The sequence below is a fragment of the Battus philenor genome, unplaced genomic scaffold (genome assembly GCF_028537555.1).
Source record: "Battus philenor isolate CCGP_79_NKW_IND1 unplaced genomic scaffold, ilBatPhil1.0.hap1 SCAF_1, whole genome shotgun sequence".
NCBI lineage: Eukaryota > Metazoa > Arthropoda > Insecta > Lepidoptera > Papilionidae > Battus > Battus philenor.
The window spans coordinates 12,602,627-12,626,887 of record NW_027181661.1 but is presented as its reverse complement, the minus strand read 5'-3'; the positions used below and the strand labels follow the sequence as shown (position 1 = coordinate 12,626,887).

At 34.7% G+C, this 24,261-nt stretch overlaps 1 protein-coding gene across 1 annotated transcript in view; it reads right to left on the bottom strand.

The window, feature by feature from the left end:
- The window catches only part of Ets65A (DNA-binding protein D-ETS-3), a 77,921-nt gene that overhangs the window by 8,470 nt on the left and 45,190 nt on the right, over window positions 1–24,261 (bottom strand). Inside the window, exon 5 of the mRNA XM_068762254.1 lies at window positions 16,400–16,471. Within this exon, the coding sequence (XP_068618355.1) occupies window positions 16,400–16,471 (72 nt within the window). The remainder of the gene's footprint in view (window positions 1–16,399; window positions 16,472–24,261) is intronic.

Genomic DNA, 24,261 nt, shown 5'->3' with positions numbered 1-24,261 from the left:
GAACGATCCATCGAATGTGCAGGAGCAAACGTTAAGTGAAATCTTTTGTAATCAATTAACGTATATAAGTGACAATATTGATTGTGAATGAATTTCTCTACTTCTGTATAAAGGATATTTAAACAGTGACCACAAAAACCCGCCCAAGTTTGCTGTGGGCTCTTCTCACATCGGCGCGCTTTTGAAGTATATATTATAGAGGATCTCACTGTGATTCCAGTTTCTGTCAAATTAGATTTTACTGGCACTCTTATTATAACGTACACAAGTGGTCATTGTAAATGATGCTATTTCAATAAAAATATGAAGAAGGGAATGGAAGACTAAAGGTTTTTTCTTCATTTTCTGTTCGATTTTTGAAATAGAATGAAAATACTCCGCTAAATCAGTTGTACAATAAATAATATTTGTTACTAGCGTTTGACATAATTTAACCGCCAAGTGACTTGCGGAACGCCGAGTTTAATGTCAAGGACAGCGTCCAAGGATGTTTACGAGTCAGATGAGACTAGATGGTGAAATTCTCCTCTGGAATAAGAAGAATGCCTCGCTTATGAAGCGGTTGAACTCTTTCCTCCTTTTATGATAGTGAGTAAATTTTAACAAAATATTTGTATCTGTTTACATTATGTCCAAATTAAATGTTGCGCATTTTATGAAATGTTTACTCATTTCTTGGTAAACATGAAGTCATTGTCCCTTGTCGTATAAAAGGGCGCAATTTGTATGTCCTTGGAAGCTGCTTGTAAAATTCTCTGTAGTAAAAATAACTATAGCATTAAGGAAATAAACATGTTATGCGACATTGTGGTGTAAGTTATTAGCGACATGTTTGGATGAACATATTGAAATGACATCCCTTACTTAGAATTTATGATTTTATTCTGATCATCATTTTAGCCGAAGGACGTTTACTGCTGTACATGGGCTTCCCCTGTTGATTTAAAATAAGGTGGAAAGACGACATAATCGGGACCAGGTTTATTGCTGCGTATAGCACCGTAGCGATCTTTAGGGGACGCCTATACCTTATAGTGGGCGTCTATCAGCTGACATGATGATAATAGTGAAAATAGTTACTAAGAAGCAGCTTACGCTAGCAGAAAATAATAGCGGGTTTAAATACAACCACTTATAACTTGGACCACAGAAAATTCTTTAATACAAGTATATTTAAGACGAGTGGAATTCTTGATATATGCTTCAATTTCTTACAAAAACTAGCTAGGGAGAAGCCGGCGTAGTTAATGTCAGTACTTATTAAGTTACTTAGCATATTGATAATGACTTTATTACAAAAAATTGGAAGTATTCCATGATACACCCTCCGTATTCTTATTTAATCGCATAAACATTTTAAGCATAAAAATAGCGTGTTTTGTGGTTTATCTGTGAGCTATAAAGATGTAGGTTGTTGGTGCCTGTTCATATACAATAAGAACTCTTTATTAACTACGCTAGTTATTACTTTTGAAGATAAGATGTCTGTAATAAGAGTGACTCTAAAATAGCTAAGGATTTTTAATAACATTTTGAGTCTATTTAAACACAGAATGACAAATAGTTCATACTAATTATAAGACATTACATTTATGGCATAAAAGATGACGAATTTGTTAGACTGTCAATGCATCATTTAAAATATCATTTCTTGCCTAAACTGCAAGTCACTGTAATGACTAAGCGACATAACAAAAGACACGTTTGAAGTAAAAAAAATCCAAAATAACTGTTAAATCGAGGGTGGTTAAATGGCCTCGACTCGAAGGGGCGAGGCGCGATCTAATCGAGATGATTATGATAAATCACCGTTAGTATAGCGCGGGGCGTTAGTCGCAGCGAGAAGCGATAAGCGGTGCTGTTTTAAAGATATATTTATTTATTTACACTTTTCCACAACTTGAGTAATGGCTGACCTAATGCCATTCAAACATTCTCTACCAGTCATCACAAGGGTGTGCCGAGATAATGAAAAGGAAGGTTTTTGTAATATGTCATATATACAAAAGTTAATTAACTTTATGAACATACAGTATATGTTGTAAATGCTTGATAAATACTTATAAACACATATTTAAATAAGTGAATATCATATAAACATATGCATATTGCTATATATGTTATTAGAGAGTGTCATGACGAAATTTTCGCTAATCTTTTTGATATAACGGTTTACTGACTCTTTAATTCTCAGCAGACGTTTATTCCAAAGCAGAACGCTTTGGACAGAAAAAGAAAAACACATAAACACTACACTTAGCAGTGTAGCAGGTTCGATTTCAGGAACACAGTTTTATCTAATTCACAGTTTGTGTGTTAATTATATAAGATTGCTACTGCTCACAAAAAGTCTCCAAAGGATGGTCAGCAGCATCCTCTGCGTAACATAAAACTACACGGCGATCGCTAACCCGCCTGCCAAACCTGGTGATTATGGTTTATACACCCACAGATGAGAGAGGATATGGAAGGATGATGGGGGGGCTTATTTTTTGCAGCGGGTGTCTATGGTCTGAAATGAGGATTAAGAAAATTCATTTGCGTGCCTTTCTTATGCTGTGCTATATTTTGTCTCATGATTGCTAAGCAATTTACATTTATTAATATTTTTTATGATTATATCAACACATTCTATGATATCTTTTGAGGGGGCATATGCCTTGCAGTGCATTGACGCCACGGGGTCAACGATAAAAGCTTGGGAATAAACGTAAAAATAACGTAAATTATCTATTATTGTATTAAGGATAATGTAAAAGTAACCACAAAAAAACAGTCTTAGTTGTTGGTTCTTGACAGATCAGGGCGCGTTTGGATCCCGCGTAGCTTTAAGTCGAAAGATGCCTTCATAGGAGTGCCCAATCTGATTCCAGTTTCTATTTGAAAATGATCCTATCTGGACAATAAGATGAATAAACCAACGGGACATTTATTAACAACTGAAACGTTTTAAAATGTTTTGATGACAATAAAATTAAAATGTATCGTAAAAGAATTTCGTATACAGCATGTAGTTTTCATTCTAGCTGTAAGAACTGGAAAAGCCTTTAGCCAAACATGTTTATCTTTGAATTTTTTTTAATTTAGGCGCATGTATTCAAAGTTGTCAATTTGTAATTGTTAGTTCATTAGGTATTTAAAATTTTTAAGATTTAAGAATTTGGTAAGAGATATTTAAGATAGTCAAAAGTTAATTTTAAAATCGCTTGATTGTAAAAAGCTAAAACAAATTGTTTGTCAAATTTTTACTCATTCTTTCGTGGATGTTTACAAAAGTCGTTTTAATGATATGATGTAATTGGCTAGGATAATAATTGTCTGGCAATCAATGTACATCAAGCTTGAATGTGAAAATATGGAGATATGCTTTTATTATATACGTTTTGCATAGCTGTTTGTGATGTGTTTTGAGGTCAGAATATATTTCACAAGCAGCGTCACTGCAGATATTATTCCTCTAATGTTAACTCTGAAATCTTTTCTACCCAAGCCGGTGATAGTATATGTTGTATCCGTATTTTAGGTTTAAGGATTACATAGAGGTTTCGTTTTTTTTTTTATAAATAAACTGAAAGACTAAGGTAATTGCAAAGCCATATCTTTCAAAGAAGAGAAAAAAGTAAGTAAAAACAATTAATGTTTAATTATTTTTCTTAGCGGTATTAAGTCTATTCGGTTGCGCACTGCTTACCCATCACCTGTGATCGCAAACGAAGTTATGTTTCGTGTATTCGCAAAATAGAATTGTCGAAAGCTATTACGTTTCCCATTTGCGATCGGAATTGGTGGGACGGCCGCGAATCGACTTCTGTTCTTCGTTATATGATAGACGATTTGATTGTTTTCTTCCATTCTCGGGGAGATCATTTGATTTCGATCCTATAAAAGGTTTTATTATTTTAGGGGCTTCGTAATTACGTGCGCTTTCCAATATAGGCGACGTTCATTGGAGTGAAACTGTTTTATTCTTTTGTGATAATCAAAAGTATTTCTCGTGACTTTCGCATTGTTTATTGAAAAATATTATATTAGAGTTTTTATAATTTTATCCAAAGAACGTTTTCATTATTTATAAGAAAGCTTAATCAAACGCATCGCGGCTCCCTGGTCCCGTACTGAAGAGGTACACACACATACACACACATAAATTAAATAATGTTAATATTTATTATTACCGTGTATGTTTTTTTTTCTTCAATTAATATTGTTCTTGTTTAGTCACTTATCTAGTTTTTATATTTCGTTTTGTTTTGTTCTAATATTGTGTCGTGTTAATGTTGAAATTTCGTTTTATTCTAGTATTATGTGTAATTAATGTATTAATATTATTTTTACTGTGTATATAAACAAGACGCTTCAATTATATGTTTGTGATTAGTTTAAATATGTAAGCAGTTAAAATAGAGAATATTACACTTCTTATGAGAGAGGTCAAAAGAGTTACCACATAATCGCCTATCCGCCGTGTTCTTCCGGTATTTTATGAATCTACTGTAGTGTGTTTACTAACGATTTCGTAACATAATAAATATTTATGGTTAATGTTAAATTTAATACAAGGTTTTAAAATTTCTGTTAGAGTAATGAAAATATCTTTTGTGATTTTAATTAACTAACTAAATAATAATATTTAAATATTATTGAATATTTTAAATTCGTGTTACATTTTTTTGATTTATAGAAATTGGTTGTGCGAATGTTACATGATAATAAATAGTCGTGGACACACTTATACCATTTCGTTTATCGACAATGAAATAATAAATTACGGATTAATCATGGATTAAAGATTTAACACTACTTTTAATTTTTAATTTGTACTAAGTAATACTAACTAACTACTACTAACTACATATTGCTTATTAATTTTGGTTATAATGTTGTAGTGAAGATCATATAATTCGTAGTGTTTTGACTAACCTTGTAAGAGTTATCACAAAACCCAAAAGATCCACGTATATGTTTAGTGAACGGGTGTAACAGAGTTTACTTATAATGGGAAAATTAATTGAATAGTACTCACGGATTTGTACCTCCATGATGTCCTAAATTGTATTGGAGAATTTGAATTCACTGAACGAGTTCTAAAAATATTATGCAAGAATGATATGCTATATGAATGTTTTTATTTTTTAACTCCAAGTCACTTATAATTCAAAAATCTTGATCGGTTTTACATTATTGCTGTTCGCTAACGTTTTGTCGAAAGTTCTTATAAATTGACATTTTTTTTCTACGTTTATAAGAATAAGAATATGTTTGTGACGATCTTTCGATTTTTCGCTGGCGGCAGTGGACCGGCTCCCCTGCGGCCGTCTGGGTCAACACATTGTCACTGCAAACACGACGCCCTCGTATGAAATTTATTGTGTCGGTTTATTGGCGGAATTGAGCCTTGAATGGCTGCGTTGAGAGCTTTCATTTATCTATGTATATCTTTACATCTTTTAAATTATGTAGATGTCTGTCTTAAATGCACTAATAGCTTACTTGTTCCCGAAAAAATGCGTAAGATTGTTGTAACATTAAATACCAATAAACAAAAATATATAATAATAAAAACAGAAAAAGTATATATCTATATCTTTAAAATATAATGCCTACAATCCTCTTTTGTGACCGAGACTACAGATTATAAAACTACCGATGTTGCTCATAAAATCTGTTGTCTGCTACGCCGAAGCATGATTTGGATCTGATGGTTGCTGTTCATCGACTTGTTTGGTAACTAGACTAAAAGTTGTCACCGTCATTCCTGGCTACATAGCAGTTCGGTCACATGGTCGAGAGACTAGCGATGCGTCCGTTCTATGAGCAGTTCTTGGAATACACGGTTTTTGCCTCCAACACCATATAACAAAGACCTTTTTTGATTGATCAGTCCGCTATTTTGGGTAGACTTGCACGGCGATAAGCCTCTTTTTACATCTTGGTGGAGATGTCCCTAGTGTTTACATTAGTAAACGTAATAAGGACACGAGGAACTGAACGTGAAGAAATGCTGTAAGTAGCACAATGTTTGGTGCTAAATGAAATCAGTATAGAACTCTAGCCCCCTGTACCACGTACCCCTTCGGGCGATTGGTGCACATCAAATGAACCTCGTAATGTCCACCTTTCTACTGTAATTACGCACCCATTACCAGCACTAATCTTTATAGCCCCGCAACGGAGTGTTATATCAGAAAGGGACTCTTCAGTATCGCAATACAGTTTAATATTCAAAGAGCTCGTTCCAAGAGGTCGAGTTGATGAGATTTTTTTTGTAAGTGAAACAGTTCTTATTACGTTCGCCGTGATTTCAAAATCGCTAATCATGCGTAAAGTCACGCAGTTATGTCAATTATTCTTTCCGTTGTAAGGTTTATTTTGGTATGCAGAAGGATGCGTAGGGTAGAGTATAGCTGGAGGCTTGAAGGAGTTAATGCGTGACGCACAAAAGGCCAAATCACGGCAGGACCCTTCCTCGTACGGCCGCGGCGTCAAAGAACAAATTTGTATTCCAATTATGAAGGCGATGTACAGACACCCGGCAATTCATAAAAGTGAACAAATTGTGTGTGTATTTTTTATCTTTTATAAACCATTAAGTAAAGAGAAATTCACCTAATAACACGCGACATGCCTTACTAATTATTAAAGAGGTTTACTTGATGTTTTAAAACAAAAATTCTGTGTAACACTCGGCATACGCGACAAAGCAATATAAAGTATAAGGTGGCATGTTTCATTGACGTAGTAATTTCTCTATTGGCGGTCTTTAAGCCGGAACTCATTACTGGATAGATATAGGACACAATACCGTGCTGGTACAATAGTGATAGTTGTTTTTTTACATCTAATTCTAATTCTACTGCAGAGGGCTTTATGTTAGGGTATAAGGAGTAAACGAACGAAAGAAACTGATGTAGCCCAGATAATTGGCAACTTGAAGAGGCAGTGAGCAGTACAGATGGCCGCAGAGGTTTACAAAAGGAGGAGAGTCCACGCTTAGGAAAATAGGACGCCGCTTTACAACGTGGACAGACAAAATGATTAAGGTCATCGAAAGAGTTTGCAAGCTAGCCGCTCCCCACCGATCCTCTTAGAATTTATGAAAGAGGTCAGCACAGGCGGCGTGACATAGTGCGTCAAAAACAATTCTAACAGAGCCACAAAACTCGGTAGTGGGGATACGACGACGAGAAGGATACCTAGCAGTGGACTTCGTTTTATAGAAATGATGATGGTGCTGATTCTACTAAAGTATAAATTATGCGAGTTGGAAATATTCTGAATTAGCTAACTAGACAAGAAAATCATTTATCGGTGTTGCTATATTTTACACATACACGGTGTTATTATAGTTACTATTAGTATTTTCATGTCGTCATTCTAAGTTTTTAAGCAATAATTCATAAGCACTATGAATTTATTAAAATTTTAGTTAAATTTCTTAAGATAGACTAGTAATTAAAGAAAAACGAGAGATGACATACTTTATAGTGTACATTTAGTCTTTGTACTGTGCTACGTGTAATAGATATTTGCTGGCGACTCTAATATACATCTAGTCGTCCATTGAGTCAGGGGACGTGCATTTCCGATAACTCCGTTTAACACATCCCGCAATTGTACCCAAGACACTATAATTTCCCATTTTGTCTGTCAATCTTCCTTTGATCTCTTTATTACAACATATTTCAATTCAATTCAAACAGTTAGACTGCATATATTTGCCGCTTTATGCTTCTTGATTTTTCATTGTAGAAATGAATTGAATAAAACAAATGAAGTTGCCTAATATAAAGTGATATTGAACGGTTGAATTTTCGTGAATATTTTATAAAGACGACACGTACTGTAAGCGTACATAAATCATATATAAATAGATCTTAACCTTAATTTTTAGTTTCCGGAGTAGAGATCACAAACCGACAATCGCAGCGTAGTATGTCGCCTTTAAGGTCAAATTTCATCATCGTCATCATTTCAACAGTTGGAGAACCATATATCCAACAGGAAGGCCCACTCCTGTATCTCCAATAAGACTTCTCGGTCTACAACGACCTTAACAATGTCTATTTTGTGCGTGGACGTCTTACGTTTCGCTTGCCGGTTCATTATCTCCAATATAGAACTTTAAGGTCACAGCGGCCATTTGTTCTGTGCGCTATGAGGCTTACCCAGTATTACTTCAACTTGCCAATTTGCTGAACTATGTCGTGGTCTAGCCCAGCGGGTTGACAAGTTGAAACAACTGACAGGTTACATTTGTTAGTCTACCGATCCTTACATTCCAGATTCGATCTTGTAGAGAAATTTAGGGCATAATGGGCTCATCCAAAGACGGTTAGCTTACCAAAGTTGCTCGAAGAAATTTAACAGGCGTCTGTCATAACTGTTTTCTATTGTATTAAATTCTGTCTCTTTGAAGGGTATTTAATTTATTCATAGGTATAGATAGTTTTTATCCAATTGTTTAGAAATAAACGAACGAATCTCAAGTGGTTGCCACGAGCCGGTAGATGTGGCGTGGAGAATCCATTCACTAGGTAGTCCGACGGTATATTGCCTCAACTATTGCAAGATGTCGCTTTGGGGGAGTCCCATGCCTTGCAATGGCCGTCTGTCGGCTAATTAAAACTAATATAAAGATGATGATGAATAAATTATACTTTACGCTTATCGTGTGGCATATAGTAAACGTTTTTAGGTTTGCCTTCCGGCAAATAATTTACCTTCTCTTCCGGGGTTATTCGTGTCATAGACATATAATTTTAATTTGCGTTAATTAAGCCTTTGAGTATAAATTTGTGCTTGATTTTTCTTTGTATCCTAAATATGGTTTCGTAATTTATACATATTGGAATGGGTTTAAATATACATAAACAGTATTGTTTTTAATGCACTAATTAATAAACGACGAAGAAATAATTAGTTTCAGTAATAAATGCGTCGTACCCTGTGCGTTGTATAATGATACAGTCGTACAATAGGGCAGCGTATACGCTGGCAATAAAATAATAATAAAGGGACAATTAATAGATTTCAGTGCATTACCAGTGGCAGGGGGTGCGGCGCAGTGATTAGTGTCCCTGCTTTCGCCACCAATGTTCTAAGGTTGTCTTCTTTATTGGTATTTAATTTTAATTTATTCACTTTTTATATCCTACACGTTTACCGACGACATTACGATGACCAAGAATCGGTAAGCATTTAAATAAAAAGTTAAAAGAGTAAGTAAAGTAAATTCATCACAAGAATTGGATATTATTTTATGGGGGAGGCATATGTCCAGCTGTGGACATCTTGGGGCTAAAATAATCATTATGATGATAATTATGTTACATGAATGTGCGTATTAAGACTAAGACCGGTCTTTATCTTTAGGCGAGGTCTTGCAGCGGGCTCCTTTCTGTTGACACGATAATGATATATTAATGCAATTACATTTATTTTTTATTAAACTGGTTAATGTCTTTATATTATATTTATTTATTTTACGTTATTTTAAAGTATTTTTTTTGTCATATCATTATCTTATTTCATATACTTATTACTTTCGGCCACTTTTATTAATCTCTTGTTATAGAGTTAACTGTCAATGGCAATATATTAATAAGTAAGTGTTAAAAATAATTATTGTTTGAGAAATGAATGAAAAACAAAAGTAAAAGAAATGTTTGAAAAAGAAACTAAATTATTTAATTATTTTAATAGCTTTTCCCTTATTGTTTTTTATATTTATTGGTATTTTATCGATTGGTTTGGAATACATTTTTAATAACAGATATACGCCATAATTTAAAATATTATATAAAAAATGGTTAAGAACGTGAAATAAATAACAAGTTCCACAAGATATCTTATAATATTTTAAATCTAAAATTAAAATTATAATATTATATTAAATAAATCTAATTACAGCATTCAGAAGGTTTCAGTTGATAGAATTGTGTAGAACTTGATTTAAACTTATTTACTTTATTGATATAATAAGTTACACATCAAACATTGTTAAAATTTCATTTTAAAAGAGTAACTGTTGAATTTCTGGCCGAATCTTTTAAACAGACCAGCATTCCGAGCCAGTGGTTACTTATTACTTTTAAAGTTAAAATAATCGACGTTTCAAAAGCGCTTGTAAATATATACTTGAATAAAGGTATTTTGAGTTTTGAATTTATAATTGGCCTGGAATTCCGCCACACACCATAATTACCACTGTGAGTTTTCGATTTCAGTTCTTACTATTGGACATACGTTTTTTTTTTAAATTTGCCACTCTAGTTATAACAAAAATGACATACTGGCAACCCTAGTTTTAGGCGGAAGTCCCCTAATACGAATTGAACAAAATTAGCCCGGCAGATATAGTTTCATATTACTCTTTACTAGTGAAAGAATTTTGCTCAATTATTGCTTTTATGTGTCGACTTCCATTGCATCACAAATAAAAGCGCAGTTAGAAAGTATAACAATAAAACATTTATTAATACAAAATATTGTTTTTTTTTTAATTAAGCCGTCGTCATCGTTATTGATTATAGATTTGATTTGAATCTCATTCTTGTTATTTTCTATCTATCCCCACTTTAAGATGTTTCTTACTTAACAAGCCACGGAGAGGGCAAATATCTGTATCCTCTACGAGATCGAATCACGAATAACTACATTCGGAGATGGATGAATGTAACCGGCACAGCGATGTGGATTAGCAGGTTAAAGTGTTAGTGGGCAGTCATCACAGCCCGCAGAAAACATGGCCGCTGTTGGCTAAAGTTCTGGAGTGGAGGTAACGGATCGGTAAGCGCTACGAAGGACGTCCACACAAAAAGTGAACAGACTTTGTGCTTGGATAGAAGATCGTCGGAAGAAATCTACGAACAACGACCTTCGGCTGAAACTTATTAAATATTTATGGAAGAAATTTTTAGGTATTTGTTTTGAAATTAATCAGGGGTTTTAAAAGTGCAAATCTTCGTTAGATTTCTAGTTGATTCACTGTTGGAACAAGCCGAGAAAGGCCAAGCATTTTTATTTAAATTCCAAATTAAGGGACAAATACATTAAGACATTCAAAATTATATTATTTTAAACAGAAATCCGAAGTAAAAAAGAGCAATGAGATGAAAAATGGCACGAGCAATATTTCGCTGTAACGGTGGCACAAAATCACGTTTTTTCGGGCACCCTTGTTTGTTTTGGTATGTTTGCATTGTGCTGTGGCGCTGCGATCAAACGCGAACCGCTGCGGATAACATTGTTTTATGAGGCCGCAACACGGTAGCAATTATATAGCTGTCAATCTTCGATTCTGACGTGTCAAAGCTTAAGTGCTTTGGTTTAGTCGCGGCTCACTTGGGCGGGTTCGTCACGCCCAGTCCAATTCTGCTTCATGTTTACACTAGATGACTTTTACACAGGTTTTTCTTTCATATGTTTATTTTTTTTTATTTTTATGGTAAATACATAAAAAGCGAGTAAGATTTAGCGCATATTTAATGTGATTAAGTTAGCACATGCCGTTTTCATAATTTGATCTTTTATAGAAAACACTTCATGTACTACTTTTAAAGGCGTTAAGTTGTAACGGTACTATTTGAGTCAGTGATGTTTTATCATGGCGTCTAGCTTCGGTTCTCATAGGCAAGCTCCGGTTGCTGCCGGTTGCTCAACAAGCTACGGAGGAAGCAATGCTCGCGACTACTGTCCGTGATCAAATTAACAATGAGACGATCTGTGAACGAAAGAAATTTCTATTGGAAATCTATGGGGGCGTCTGATGTCACTGAGCAGTCACTACACATCTTGCAGCTAAAATGAAGATGGTGCTTTATTGGATTTTATTGGTCAGTTTTTAATAAACGTCAAATAAAGAAAACTCGACTGCTTGACTTGCACTGACCGATATCGTACTTTGTTTAGGAAGAGAAGTAGAAATTGATCGAGTAGCATGGTCGTAAACACGACTGCTTTCGTGCTGTAGTAGTAGCAGCGAAACTTATGCGTCGTTGGTCGTGATTCAAGGCGAGGCGCCTCCGTACACGCCTTAGGGAACACGCGGTGTAAAATTGACTCGCTGCATGCAACCGCGTGTCTTACGTGTAATGAAAAACACACTTAAGCAGTTAAAGTAGCGATGTTACTTGGTTGAGTGATGTTTATGTGTTAGTGGAGTAAAACAAATATTTATACGACCGAGATCTTAAAAAGATTTGCAAATAACACGTTTTATTTTGAAGACGATGTCTAACGGTCTTTGACCATCACGTGTTGCCAGGGATGACTTATGGATCCGAGATATGGTCGCTAATTATGGGCGCTGTGAGAAGGCTGAAGGATACCTACAGAGTAATGGAAAGGACTGTGTTTGTTTGTCACATTTTCGACACTTACTAACTTTTGTTTTTTTTTTAACTTATACATTGCTCATCGGCTAATTTGTCAGCAAAAAGCTTTAAAGCTTTTGCAACTATTTTCAATCACATTGTATAAACTGATCACTAAAATATTTTACATGTATTTATTTTTCTCTCGGAATGCGATAAGCCAATAACTTCTGACAGTACATAGCGTACAGGGATATTTTAAAAAAGTTTTTTCTTACCACATTTTTAGTACGTTATTATTTCTAAACCATACATTAACAAGAAACAAGTTATATACTCACTCTTTTAAAGCTTTACACCTATATCTATCATTTTGTATTTAGACTTTACGTATCATATTGTTTTAATTATCTAGATAATTCGGTACGCATTTATATTTTTTAAATATCTTGTATTTACGGGGGGTCATCTAAAAATAATGAAAAAATAACTTCTAGCTGTTTGAATGTTTCTCAAATAAATAAACAAAGAACTTTGAGTAAAGCTGATTTATTCGGCAGTGGTATTGTTCTTATAATCTTTTAACAATGTTAGTATTAGTTTTATTAGCTTAAGAATATCTTCTACATTTCATATTTCTACTTTGACTTTGAAAACAAGTGGTATGAGCGATAAAAACGCGAGAATTAATCTATTGAGGATGAGTAAAGGTCAGGATGTCATTCGTCCGGAAAAACCGACGAAAACGTGCAAAGAGCAGCCAAAATGGTTCTACCAAACAGACGATTGACGTTTCGAGATCTAGTCGAGGAACTACACACATCGCTACTGATTTGCGAGTTTCTGGCAAAAAAATTATGACTACCTGTCCACATTCGCCTTACTCTCCGTATTATACCATGCTATTTCTGACTCGTCCTAAAATTAAACACCGTGCTGAAAGTAAACCGCTATGACAGAATTCTCGATATAGAAAGAGTTATGGCAGAAGGGCCTCCCGAAAGCAGCATTACAGAAGTGCTTCCAATTGTTGAATGAACGTTGGGATATACGCGTTGCTGGCCAATGAGTACTTTAAAGGAGATTACATTTCATGTAAACTTAATACTTTCTTCGCAATAAAAATGGTCACCGTATTTTTTTATCATACTTCGTAATGATCGTGATCATGGACAGTGTGTCAGTGTTGTGTTGAATTAAATTGGATAATTAACGGAATCTGCTTGTGCATTGCTATTTTATAGATATATATATACATTTTTATGCAACTAAGAAATTATTCCGTACGGTTCAGTTATAGGAATGCTCTTTTGCGACCCCCAATGTAATCCAAACTCTGAGCCCAACGACACGCGACTGACACAAGTGCAAACATACATTCGACGCTGTCTAATAAAATAGAGAGAACGGACTGTCATTCGCCTGGATGCCTGTCACGGTAATGGAGCCGTTATGATTTTGCGCTACTTTTGTTAAAATTTTACCGATGTATTATCGAACGGGATATATTATTTATATGCACGTATATTGTACGCGGGATCAATACTACTCCGCAATTTTTACATTAGCAAATCAATAAATATTTGAAAATGCAACGATACTTTCCATTATTATTTGAAAAGTATTTTAATAATTTTAGTTAAAACTTTTTTAAAGCAGGTAAGAGGAATGTGGTAATATAACTAAATATATCAAAAATATACCAAAAAATAGCTGAAACTGTCGCTACCAAGCATGGGGAACTTGAGTGCAAATATGTCAAGCCAAATTCGTTAAAGCTACGAGACAATATAGATTTACTTGATATATTTATGAAACCTATTTGGTTAAGGTTAGTTTAGGTTAGGTTAATGTACTTCGAAGCACGAAGATGCTACAGGAGTCCGGAGGCGCTAAATGGTCCTTATAGTCTGGGAGTAGAAGAACGCCGGAACCCACCACTTAACGATTTCCCAAAACAATCCTCCAATGGAAGCATTCGTAAATAACTCTCAGCTACGAGGATTACGAAGCGAGAGTGAAAACACTGCCTTATCCTTGTGTAATGATAACCAATCAATGTATTTACAATTCGAATGTGTCTTCATATAATTTGGTAAATATATTTATTTCTAACTTACAAAAAAATTATGTTACATTATTTTCAATGAGAAATGTAAGTAGGCTATGATTCTAGAAAAATAACATGTAAACATGAATGTCTATTTATAGTTCACACTATATTGTTACACGTTGGTTAAATTAGTCACGTTGTCGGCCAAGTAGGGGTGAACTTAACTCGTCGACCGTCAGGGGCTGACTCTTAATGAAAATCTCTTCATTAGTCGTTAGGGAAAACCGGGTGAGACACAAAAGAGGAACTACTGTTCGAGTGTATTAGCACATCTCTGATTAAATGAGCAGGAAATAGAAATAAAAGGCGAGACGTAGTTCTTGGATAATAACAGTTGTTTTCGTGAATTGAGTTAATTATTTGTTCATTCACTTAGTCAATTGTTTTTGGTTATTTGCCGCACTTTGAAGTTTTTCTTAAATCTCATATTTCTTTTCAAGATTTTAATGATACAGGCGTGTACACCGCACCGTGTCATATTTACGTGTACCAACATCGTAATTCTTTGCTGGCATTAAAATTTGTCGGCAATGCTAATGCGATGTGTGTGTGTTTTTATATAACAATGTTGTGACGGTATGATTATTTTGTCTGTGAGAAAACCTAGCTACATATAATAGTCTTTTACACTTTCCTGATTGGAAACACATAGGTGTGTACAATTGGAGGACATTCAGTTCATTAGATATTTTATTATGATACATTTTTAAACCGTACGATTTAAAAAGATGGACTGTACAAGCACATTGGTTACAGGTGTAGAATCTTTAGAGAAGTGAATGTGTAGTTCATTCCGAGTCAATAAATGTACGGTACACCATATCCAGAAATCAATGGTTTCAGAAAAAGTAAATAATGTTATGATAATATAGTAATACAAAACGGTTTAAAAAATAATTATTGTTTAATATGCCTGCAGGCTATATTGCCAGAACTTATGTATGTGCGTGTCTTTCCAATATAATTTCAGGATGATTGTAAAAAAGGTGTAAAAGCTTTAAACGTTCTTATTGAGAAATGACCTTAGTGAATGACTTGACCGGAGTGAACGTATTCATTCAAAGATTTTACTCCTATAAGCAATCAACTTACTAAATATTTAATAGTAACATTTGAATACAGACCTTTGTAAATTAAATATTTTTATGTCGTGAAATATCAGTTGGCGTTCGTAATAAGTATTGAGTAAAGAAATTGAACAAATTTTTTTATCGTGCCCCTTAACAACAATAAAGGAGTCTTTATATTTTTACGATCATACATAGCTCGTGTTTGCACCGGACGTTGGGACGTATTTTAGGAATGTGTCCGGTTACAATGGGGACTGGGAGACAAACAGACTCTATGTGCGATGGGTAACTGACCGTGGTCAACAAACATACGCTGGGTGTCCGGTGTGCAAATAACCTTAGAAGATTTATAGTTCGTTTAACAGCGCCTTCGCGAATTTATTCAATATTTTTTTTAGGAATGAGCTAGGGTGATAGATCTCATTGACGCAATTTGTAGTTTTCAATTCTTTTTTACTTTTTTATTAGTGTTAGTTACATTTTTGGGATATGTATATACGAAGTAAATTATGCATATCGCGAGTCGTATGTGAATAACTCAAGTTGTAATGCAATAATTTGTTACATTGTTAACTGTTAACAATTAAATTTAAATGAATGCGTCAGGAATGATTTAAGTTCTGGAGACTGAGACAACCTCATTTCGGCCATACAAAGTCCACTGCAGGATAGGCCTTTCGCGACGAATTCCGACAGTACCGGTCGGATGCAGCCTGCATCCTGCATCTGCCAACGACTTTACCAAGGTCGTCTGATAGTTCCCTAGCTCAGCAAGACCGTCTCCACTACAGACAGTCTTAATAATCTTGTATACTTCACGAGGACAATAATTGTGTTTAGTGCAATAGTAATTTTTTATCATAGTGATACAATTAATGAAATTTAATTTAATATGGACTTACCTGGCTGACGTAGGTGTGTGTGTGCATCAAGTGTCGATTTCGACATTGCTGATAACGAGTTTGTGCCATAGCCTGAAACAAAAAAATCATCTCTTATTTGGTCCAGGACGTCTCGAGAATATTTTAATTTCTAGAGCCGATGCAAACGACATTAATTATAAAGTATAAACATTTAACTATGTCAGTATTTATCAATATACGTTTATATTGTTATGTTAATGTATAAATTTTAATTTTAATTTAAATTTACTATTGTTTAAACATATAATTTAAGATTGGTTTAAAATAATAAAAATTTTAATAAACTTATAAAATAAAATAAAATGACTTTTAATTTTTACATCATCGCTAAAATAGATACATGAACAAGGATTTTTTTTAGAGCACTTTATAAAATATGTTTTTAAGGTTTCCAAAAATTTCAATTAATTTCGGCCTTCTAAAAAATATGTAATATTTTTAATGGTTTCGGTCTGGAGCAGTTATCATACCAACATGAGGTAAAAAATGACGCAAGATGAAGAATGGTATAGTTGTAATTTTTGAAGTATGAACAAATGAGGTAAGATTCACTAATAATTAACACGACAACGTCATTGAACGCCTCGGGCTTTCAAATAGAAGCAGATTATATTGGCCACATCTTTAGGGGCGAACAATACCGCGGGCGTTGAAGGGGATACACGCCGTTGGAATCACACATCCCTTTCCTAGTTTTATGGTAGATATTTGATTGTAAGACTACGGACCGTGGATTAGATCTCTTTGAAGCTCTCAATAAGATTTCACGCGTTGTTAGCGTTAGAGCAACAATCTGGAAGTTCTTTTGATTTCGGGTGTATTTTTGATTCCATGTCCCGCGCTTCCCTGAGTTTGGGGTGGTTATGATGCAGGCGGTCTCGATCTGTTATTGTGAAAATAGTTTTGTTCGCACTAAAATCGTGTTATATATATCCAATATACCTTGTACTATTTTTTTAATAAAATCCCGTGAGCAAAAACTAGGGCACTTAGAGCGACAATTTGTTGAATTTAAATATTTTTATCTAGTGAATATGAGTTTTATCCGGTAATTATAATACTTTATAAATTATTGTAATTACTTCTGTGGATTTTTTGTATAAAGTTTTTGTTAAAGACATGTCACAAAGTCATGTCCCTGGCTGTCCAATTGACCGGATTTAACTGTGCTGGATAAACCATAATGTTGATATTGCTCAATTTGTTTAATAAGTCACTTTAAAAAACGAAATATTTCATTATCATTATCATTTTAACCATAGAACAAACACTGCTGGTGTCTGGCCATCTAATTTCAGTAGAGCTGCATGAAAGCGGCTGGTGGTTGTATGTCCACTTTGAGTAAGAGTAAACTATAAGTTTAAGAAGTACTACGCTGCGCTTGTCAGTCCGTTGTCCCTACTTCAGAACCATAAAGCCATTGAAGCTGTGTGTTGCGCGCTATGCGGCCTACCCACTGCTGCTCCAACTTGCCAATCCCAAGAATGTACGGATTTATTGGGTGAAAGCTCACGCGGGTCGTAGGGGAATGAGAGGGCAGATCAACTAGCCAAGGACGCGGCCCTGAAGTGTAAAAGTAGACCAGATTATGAGGAATACTCCATCTCATTTGTCAAGCGATAGCTTAGGCTGGGACGCTTGACGAATGGAATAGGAGGTATATGGAAGGTACGACGGCATCGACAAAGCGGAAGTTCTTCTCGGACTCTGTCGCGACCTATCGCACGCTCCGCAGCATGGAGGTGGACGCGGTCTTGGTCAAGCTCTTTACGAGGCACGGGGGTTCTCTGAGTGCCTTTATAGGTTTAAACACAAGGAGGATCCTACGTGCTTCTGCGAACCGGGCGTGGACCAGACCGTGATTCACCTGGTAGCAGAATGCCCCACATTTGGAGGGCTCCGTTTCGAAACCAAAGCCGGATGGGAAAAAGGATAGAGGAGGCAAAAGTCGGCTCCATTTTGGCTTAAAAAGAAGAAAGAGAGTCCTAACTCAGATTCTGCAGGGTTGTGGCAAAAATGCAATTAATAGAAACAAGGTGTAAACAGGTAAACAAATAATGTAAATAGAAAAAAATAATATAAGGAATAAATTAAAATGTAAGTAAATTAACTGTGATGTGTTAAAACTGTGATAAATAACCTATAAGAGAATTCATAAACAAGAATTTGTGATAAACTGTAATAAAAAAGTCTAAATTGCAGTGATGAGGATGGATGGGATAAAATAGAAGAGAAAGATATATAGAATTGTAGAGTGAAAGAACGGAAAGATAGATAATGTGATGCATGGAAGAAGAGTATTGAAATAAAAAATGAAATGTGAAAAAATCAATAAAAGAAGATAAAATCCCTGTTCCCACACAAATAGGGGTTGAAGGAGAGGTCCTCAATAGCGGGGACCTCAAAAAAACTTGCTAAGCCTCTCGGGAAAGTCTCAAGATCTTAAAGAAAAAGTTTTCGAGTACCTTCTAAGGTAGGCTCAAGGAGAGTCTCTCGTGTACCTGTGACTCTGGACGTTCCGTTCTCTGGACGTTCTCGGCTGTTCCGTATTTAGCGCGGAACGAATTGTCAGTTTCGGTTGCAGAAAAGGACAAAGGAAATTTACTTATTCTCTGTCGATGTTGTTGCTGTTAGCCCGAGGGCTCTTACAGCTTCATCGGAACTGAGGTCAAGATCCGTGAACTCCGTGAAACGTACATCGCCTCGTTAGTTAGCCAAGAGTGAGGACGTCAGATATTAGTGGGGGGCTGTAGGAGGATAATCGGAACAGTAATTAAAGGTAATAACACGTAAATCAACAGAAGAGATAGAAATATTTTGTACAGACTGGTAAAAACCCAAATGAAAATTGTGATATAGAAATATATAATAGTAAAAGATAATAAAGTAATAGACACAAAATAATTCAAATAATGATAAAAATTGTAAGAAAAGAACCAAAATAAAAGTTTAGAATTGTCACAGTAATCTAGAGGGAATGCGAAAGAAGAGAGTCGATGTATAACAAGGTATGTAAAGGAATGAAAGAGAATGAGAAGGACAATAGAGGAATGAAAAAAAGATCTTAAGAAGAAGAAAAGAGGATCGTGGAAAAAAAAATATATTGTAAATAATGTCCCTGCTTACACATGGCAGGAGAGCACGAAAGGTCCCAAAAAACGGTGTCCAATAAAAGTAAAAAAAAAAAAATTGCCAATACACCGAGCTATTTCGGTTACTTACGTTTGTCTATGGATCTCCTTATTCCCGATTTAAATTCGTAGGAAAAGGTTGAGCACAGTCTTCTCCATGGCTCCATATTTATTGATTCCGAAAATGAACTTTTTTGGATAAATATTTTCACGAAACGTATTATATATGAGAATAAAAAAATCATAATACATATCTAAGTACTATATAATTTGTACTATACTTATAGTACAAATTATAGCACTGCCAATATTTTTTTGAGAGTGCATTAATGCGGCGTTTCGATTCATACAAGATCACCTATAAATAGTTCGTATGCTCGAGTCCCTCGCAGTTCCACTCTCTATTCCAATATGGCATCGATCATATGACACACGATACTTTCATCAGCCAACACTATCTTGAAGGCAACTTATATTCGCTGTTTTGCTTTTAACGTGACGCTTTCAGTTTGATAAAGCGTTACTCCAATATACGATTTACAATAGTTTTCTATGTTTTTATGAAACCAATAAAATATATGCTATTAAGCTCAAATTTAAAGTATATGAATACATGTAAAATTCAATTTAAATACGTAAATAATAATAATAATAATAATAAAATAAATAATACATAAATAATTTTTAAAATCATATACATGGTACATGATTTTGGGGTAGAGATCACAGACTAGGAAGAACACCATAAGATGATAGATGGAAAGACGAAGTAATTAAGGCTGTCTATAGGCACCTGGTGAAGGCCGCTTTCAATATATGATTTTTTTTGAATCAGTCTGTTTTTTTCAGTTAATAACCACAAGCTTATAATATCCCGTAGAATGTAAAAAAGGACAATAATATTTTTTAATTAATAAAAGAAGTAGAATACGAAGAGAAAAATGTTACGCAAAAGACAATAAAAAGTTGCAATGCATTAAATTATCCAAGCCCACTAGACTAGACAGCATAGCTCTGTCTTGATAGTAGTATGGTGTCAAAATTAAACGTAACTAGAAAACTTCCAAAAACAGACATATGTTATATACATATCTCCTAAGAAAACTTAATCAGAATGGATTAAGTTTCCTTAAATCAATTCAGCTCCGAACACAAACTAATTTAAACACCACAAGGACTGACACGCTCCGCTGCGAGAGGATTATGACAGTTTTGAACTCGGTGCAAGTTAGAAAAGCGTGTAAATTGGCCGCCGGCATAGCGCAGACGAGCTATCTAACTGCCGAGGATCAAAGGCTTTTGGTGTAAAACTGTTTGTGCAAGGCGTTGGGCGTTTGTTCGTTGTTGTCGCCTTAGGCTATCTAAGTTGTGTGGTGAAGGGAAATTGAGAAGTCTGTGGCGTCGTTTGTTTTGCTTTGGTTTAATCGATGTCGCTATTTACTTCTTATAATTAATTTACATATGTTTTAATTTATGTAAGAACAAAACAAATTGTTTTATTAATCTTTATATTGATTTTATTACATACCATGATAATTTATAGATGTAAAATGTGTAAAATTTAAAACTTTTTGCTGACGAATGAGCTACACATTCATGCATTTTTAAAGCTTTAACATTTATAAACAAACACCTGGAAATAGACTTAAAAAGGCGAATTTGCAGCATATTTGCTGTCAATTAATGTATATACACCGTATACACCATATCCCAACATCAATGATTTGAGAAATAATACGTAACATAATGACAATTGAGTAAGAAAAAGCATTTCGAAATTCGGATTACACGATCTAATTAAATAAATATAATAAAAAAAATATACTGCCGGAAGATGTTCGCCTGTAGTATTCTAATAGAAGAAATGGATTAATGTAATATACATTAGTGTGATCACTTTATGCAAAGTGCTTGGAAATAGAAGTAAAAGCTTTTATGCTTTTTGATCATAAATTAGCTAAATTCATCCCTCTAAAGCTTTTATAACATTATTATAACAAACCATCTACTATATTTACTTAAATCTTTTACTTCAAAATAATTTCATTTTATAATTAAGGAGGACGTTCGTGCGAAAAGCGAACACTGGATTATTAAAATTAAGATTTTGGACGTAGTTTACAAATTAAATAAAACATTGGTAGTTATTTTTAAATCTTAGCCACGTACTAATATACTTAATTAAATAGGCAAAAGCAAATAAGACGAACAAAACTTTGTAATGAGACATTTTAGTAGAGAAAGTCGATTAAAGCGTCTGTAAAAAAAAGAACGTAGGCGACCCCCGCCATCGTGAATGTTCCCGATTTTCATTTCAAATTACAGCTCTTGCTTTCTCTATACGTATAGGTTTACGCTCCGAAGCACGCAAAACAATGGGGGCGCTTACGACTTCTCCTAACGCCTAAAGCGGTTTTCCTTCTCATCCATCCCGTTCTCTCTTATTGTAATCTGCGTTTGAATAAAGAAAGCAAGCACGAAAGCCACTCTTGGGTAATTTTCGAAGCCGCCGCCAACTCCGTCTCCTTTCAGTCAGTTTTCGCGTTAGAATATATCCGTTCATTTTTGGGTTACATTTTTCTTTGCGTAACAATGAATCGAGTCATTATTAGTATCTTTACCAACCCATACAATTTGTTAAATTATCAACAAATATAAAGCATAGATGTATATAAAATGAATAAAATGTACGTTTTCTCAATGAAAACAAGCTTACGAGTTATGTATATTTTTCAAAACTCTTAATTTAAAACTTTGGCGAATAGCTAAAAAAAACTAAGTGAAAGAATGGCTATTTTGATAATTTAATTATTAAAAATAATTAATTACTAATAGAATAAAAATATTTTAGTTAAATGGTACGTGTTTATGTTCAGTAATTTATTTTATTGGTACCACGAAATGTTGTGTCAATCATTATCTACGATCAGAAAAAAATAAACATGGGAGGCACACCAAACAAATCTTAGTTAATTAATGCTGTTAAATTTAAATAAAGTTGTAGCTGGATTATTTATAGGCTATTTTGGACGTCGCAGGGGAGTAAGATTTAGGGGTTCGTTCAATGCCATTATTATTTGATCACCCGATAAAACCATGACTTACAATTAGCTGAAGTGTTGATTATTGTTTTAATTATTTAATATTTTCAAAGTCCAAGGGTTTTTCAAAGCAATTTTTATAATCCTGGTATCCAAAGCCAAAAGTTATTTTTATTACCGATTTATGGGACATGATAAAATCAAGTTTTGAGTGACGTGACTGGATATTGAGTGGCGATTGCGAGTTGGTAGTCGTTTCGTGGGCAGGTCATCGACTAGGTGGATTGGCGATAAACTCAAAGTTATGGGAAGTAGCTGGATGCATTATAAGACCGGTCATCGTGGTAATCTTTAAGAGAGGTCTATGCCTTTCTGTTATCATCTACCGGTTGACGTGATGATGACGACGACGTCATAAAACAGTACTAATTCGTAGAGGATTTGAGTAAATAACTTTTCACGTATGTATATATATCAAAATGACGCTTTCGCGTTTATGGAGCGCTAGTATAATAGTAGTGATTTTAATAGTTCCCCAGGGCGCTGGAAAATCGTTTGTAAGCATTGTCCGGGGGCGGCAAGTCGTCACGGGTCGACGCGGGGCTGCACCCCCCGGGGCCAATCCGACATACATTTTGTTTAACTATGATCTGTCAATGGTTTATTAAACATAAGTTATTGCTTTCACCATGCTCCTTGTAATATTCATAAAAAATCCTTTGGCCTATTTAAAGAAACCTTATGAATATTACAAAATGATGTCAAAGACTACATCACATTTAGATTATAATTTCCAACACATAGTTAAAATAAAGTAGTAGAGATAGTATTGTTTAAAAAGGATTCTGCGGTATCAGCAGTTTGGTTTATGCCGTCGGCGCGTCGCTATTTATAGCCAGCAACAAATAAGTTTAATGTATTTTTTATTCGTCAAATCTGAACAAACTACTTAACAAAAATCTAGTGTTATTTTACGTTTATCCTAACTAAAATCAATAAAAAAATCTAAACTATTATTATTTTTTTGCCAAGACAAATATTCGCTATAGTTCTTTTCACATAATATCTAAAAGTATATATCATCCCTATACCGAACTCTAATTCTTCAAAACGCTGCTCTGTACAAATTAACAACACAATTTATTATAACTATTTCGCGACGGACAAATGAAAGTTAGGCTAACGGATCAGTCACAATGGGACGCGGCAATGAAGCGTGCGAAGCGATAATGCACCCTCGCAAAGTCGCTACGCTATATAACGATAATCATCAAAATATTGCATCACTTACCGAAATATTGTAACTGTCAATCAAAGAATTAAGTTTGCATTGTAGTGTCGGGAGCGGCGCGTGGCGGTCGCGCGTTTGTTGTGCGCTTGCTCACAAAGCGCGTGCGGCATTTTAGGGGCACATTGTTTTGATTTCAAGGCATAAAAAGTATATGAGTAAGGTGTAAAATATATGTATATTATATTCATTACGCGGCGTATTCAAGCTCCCTACCAGGTGGATCGATGGCATAGTTAAGGTTGCAGAAATGTCCTGGATACGGGCAGCATAGGATCGGACATCGTTGCGGTCTTTGGTAGGCTATGTGTCTCTTAGTGGGCGTCTATCGGCTGATAGGATGACGATGATAATATTCATCACTTTATTATGGTAACTTTT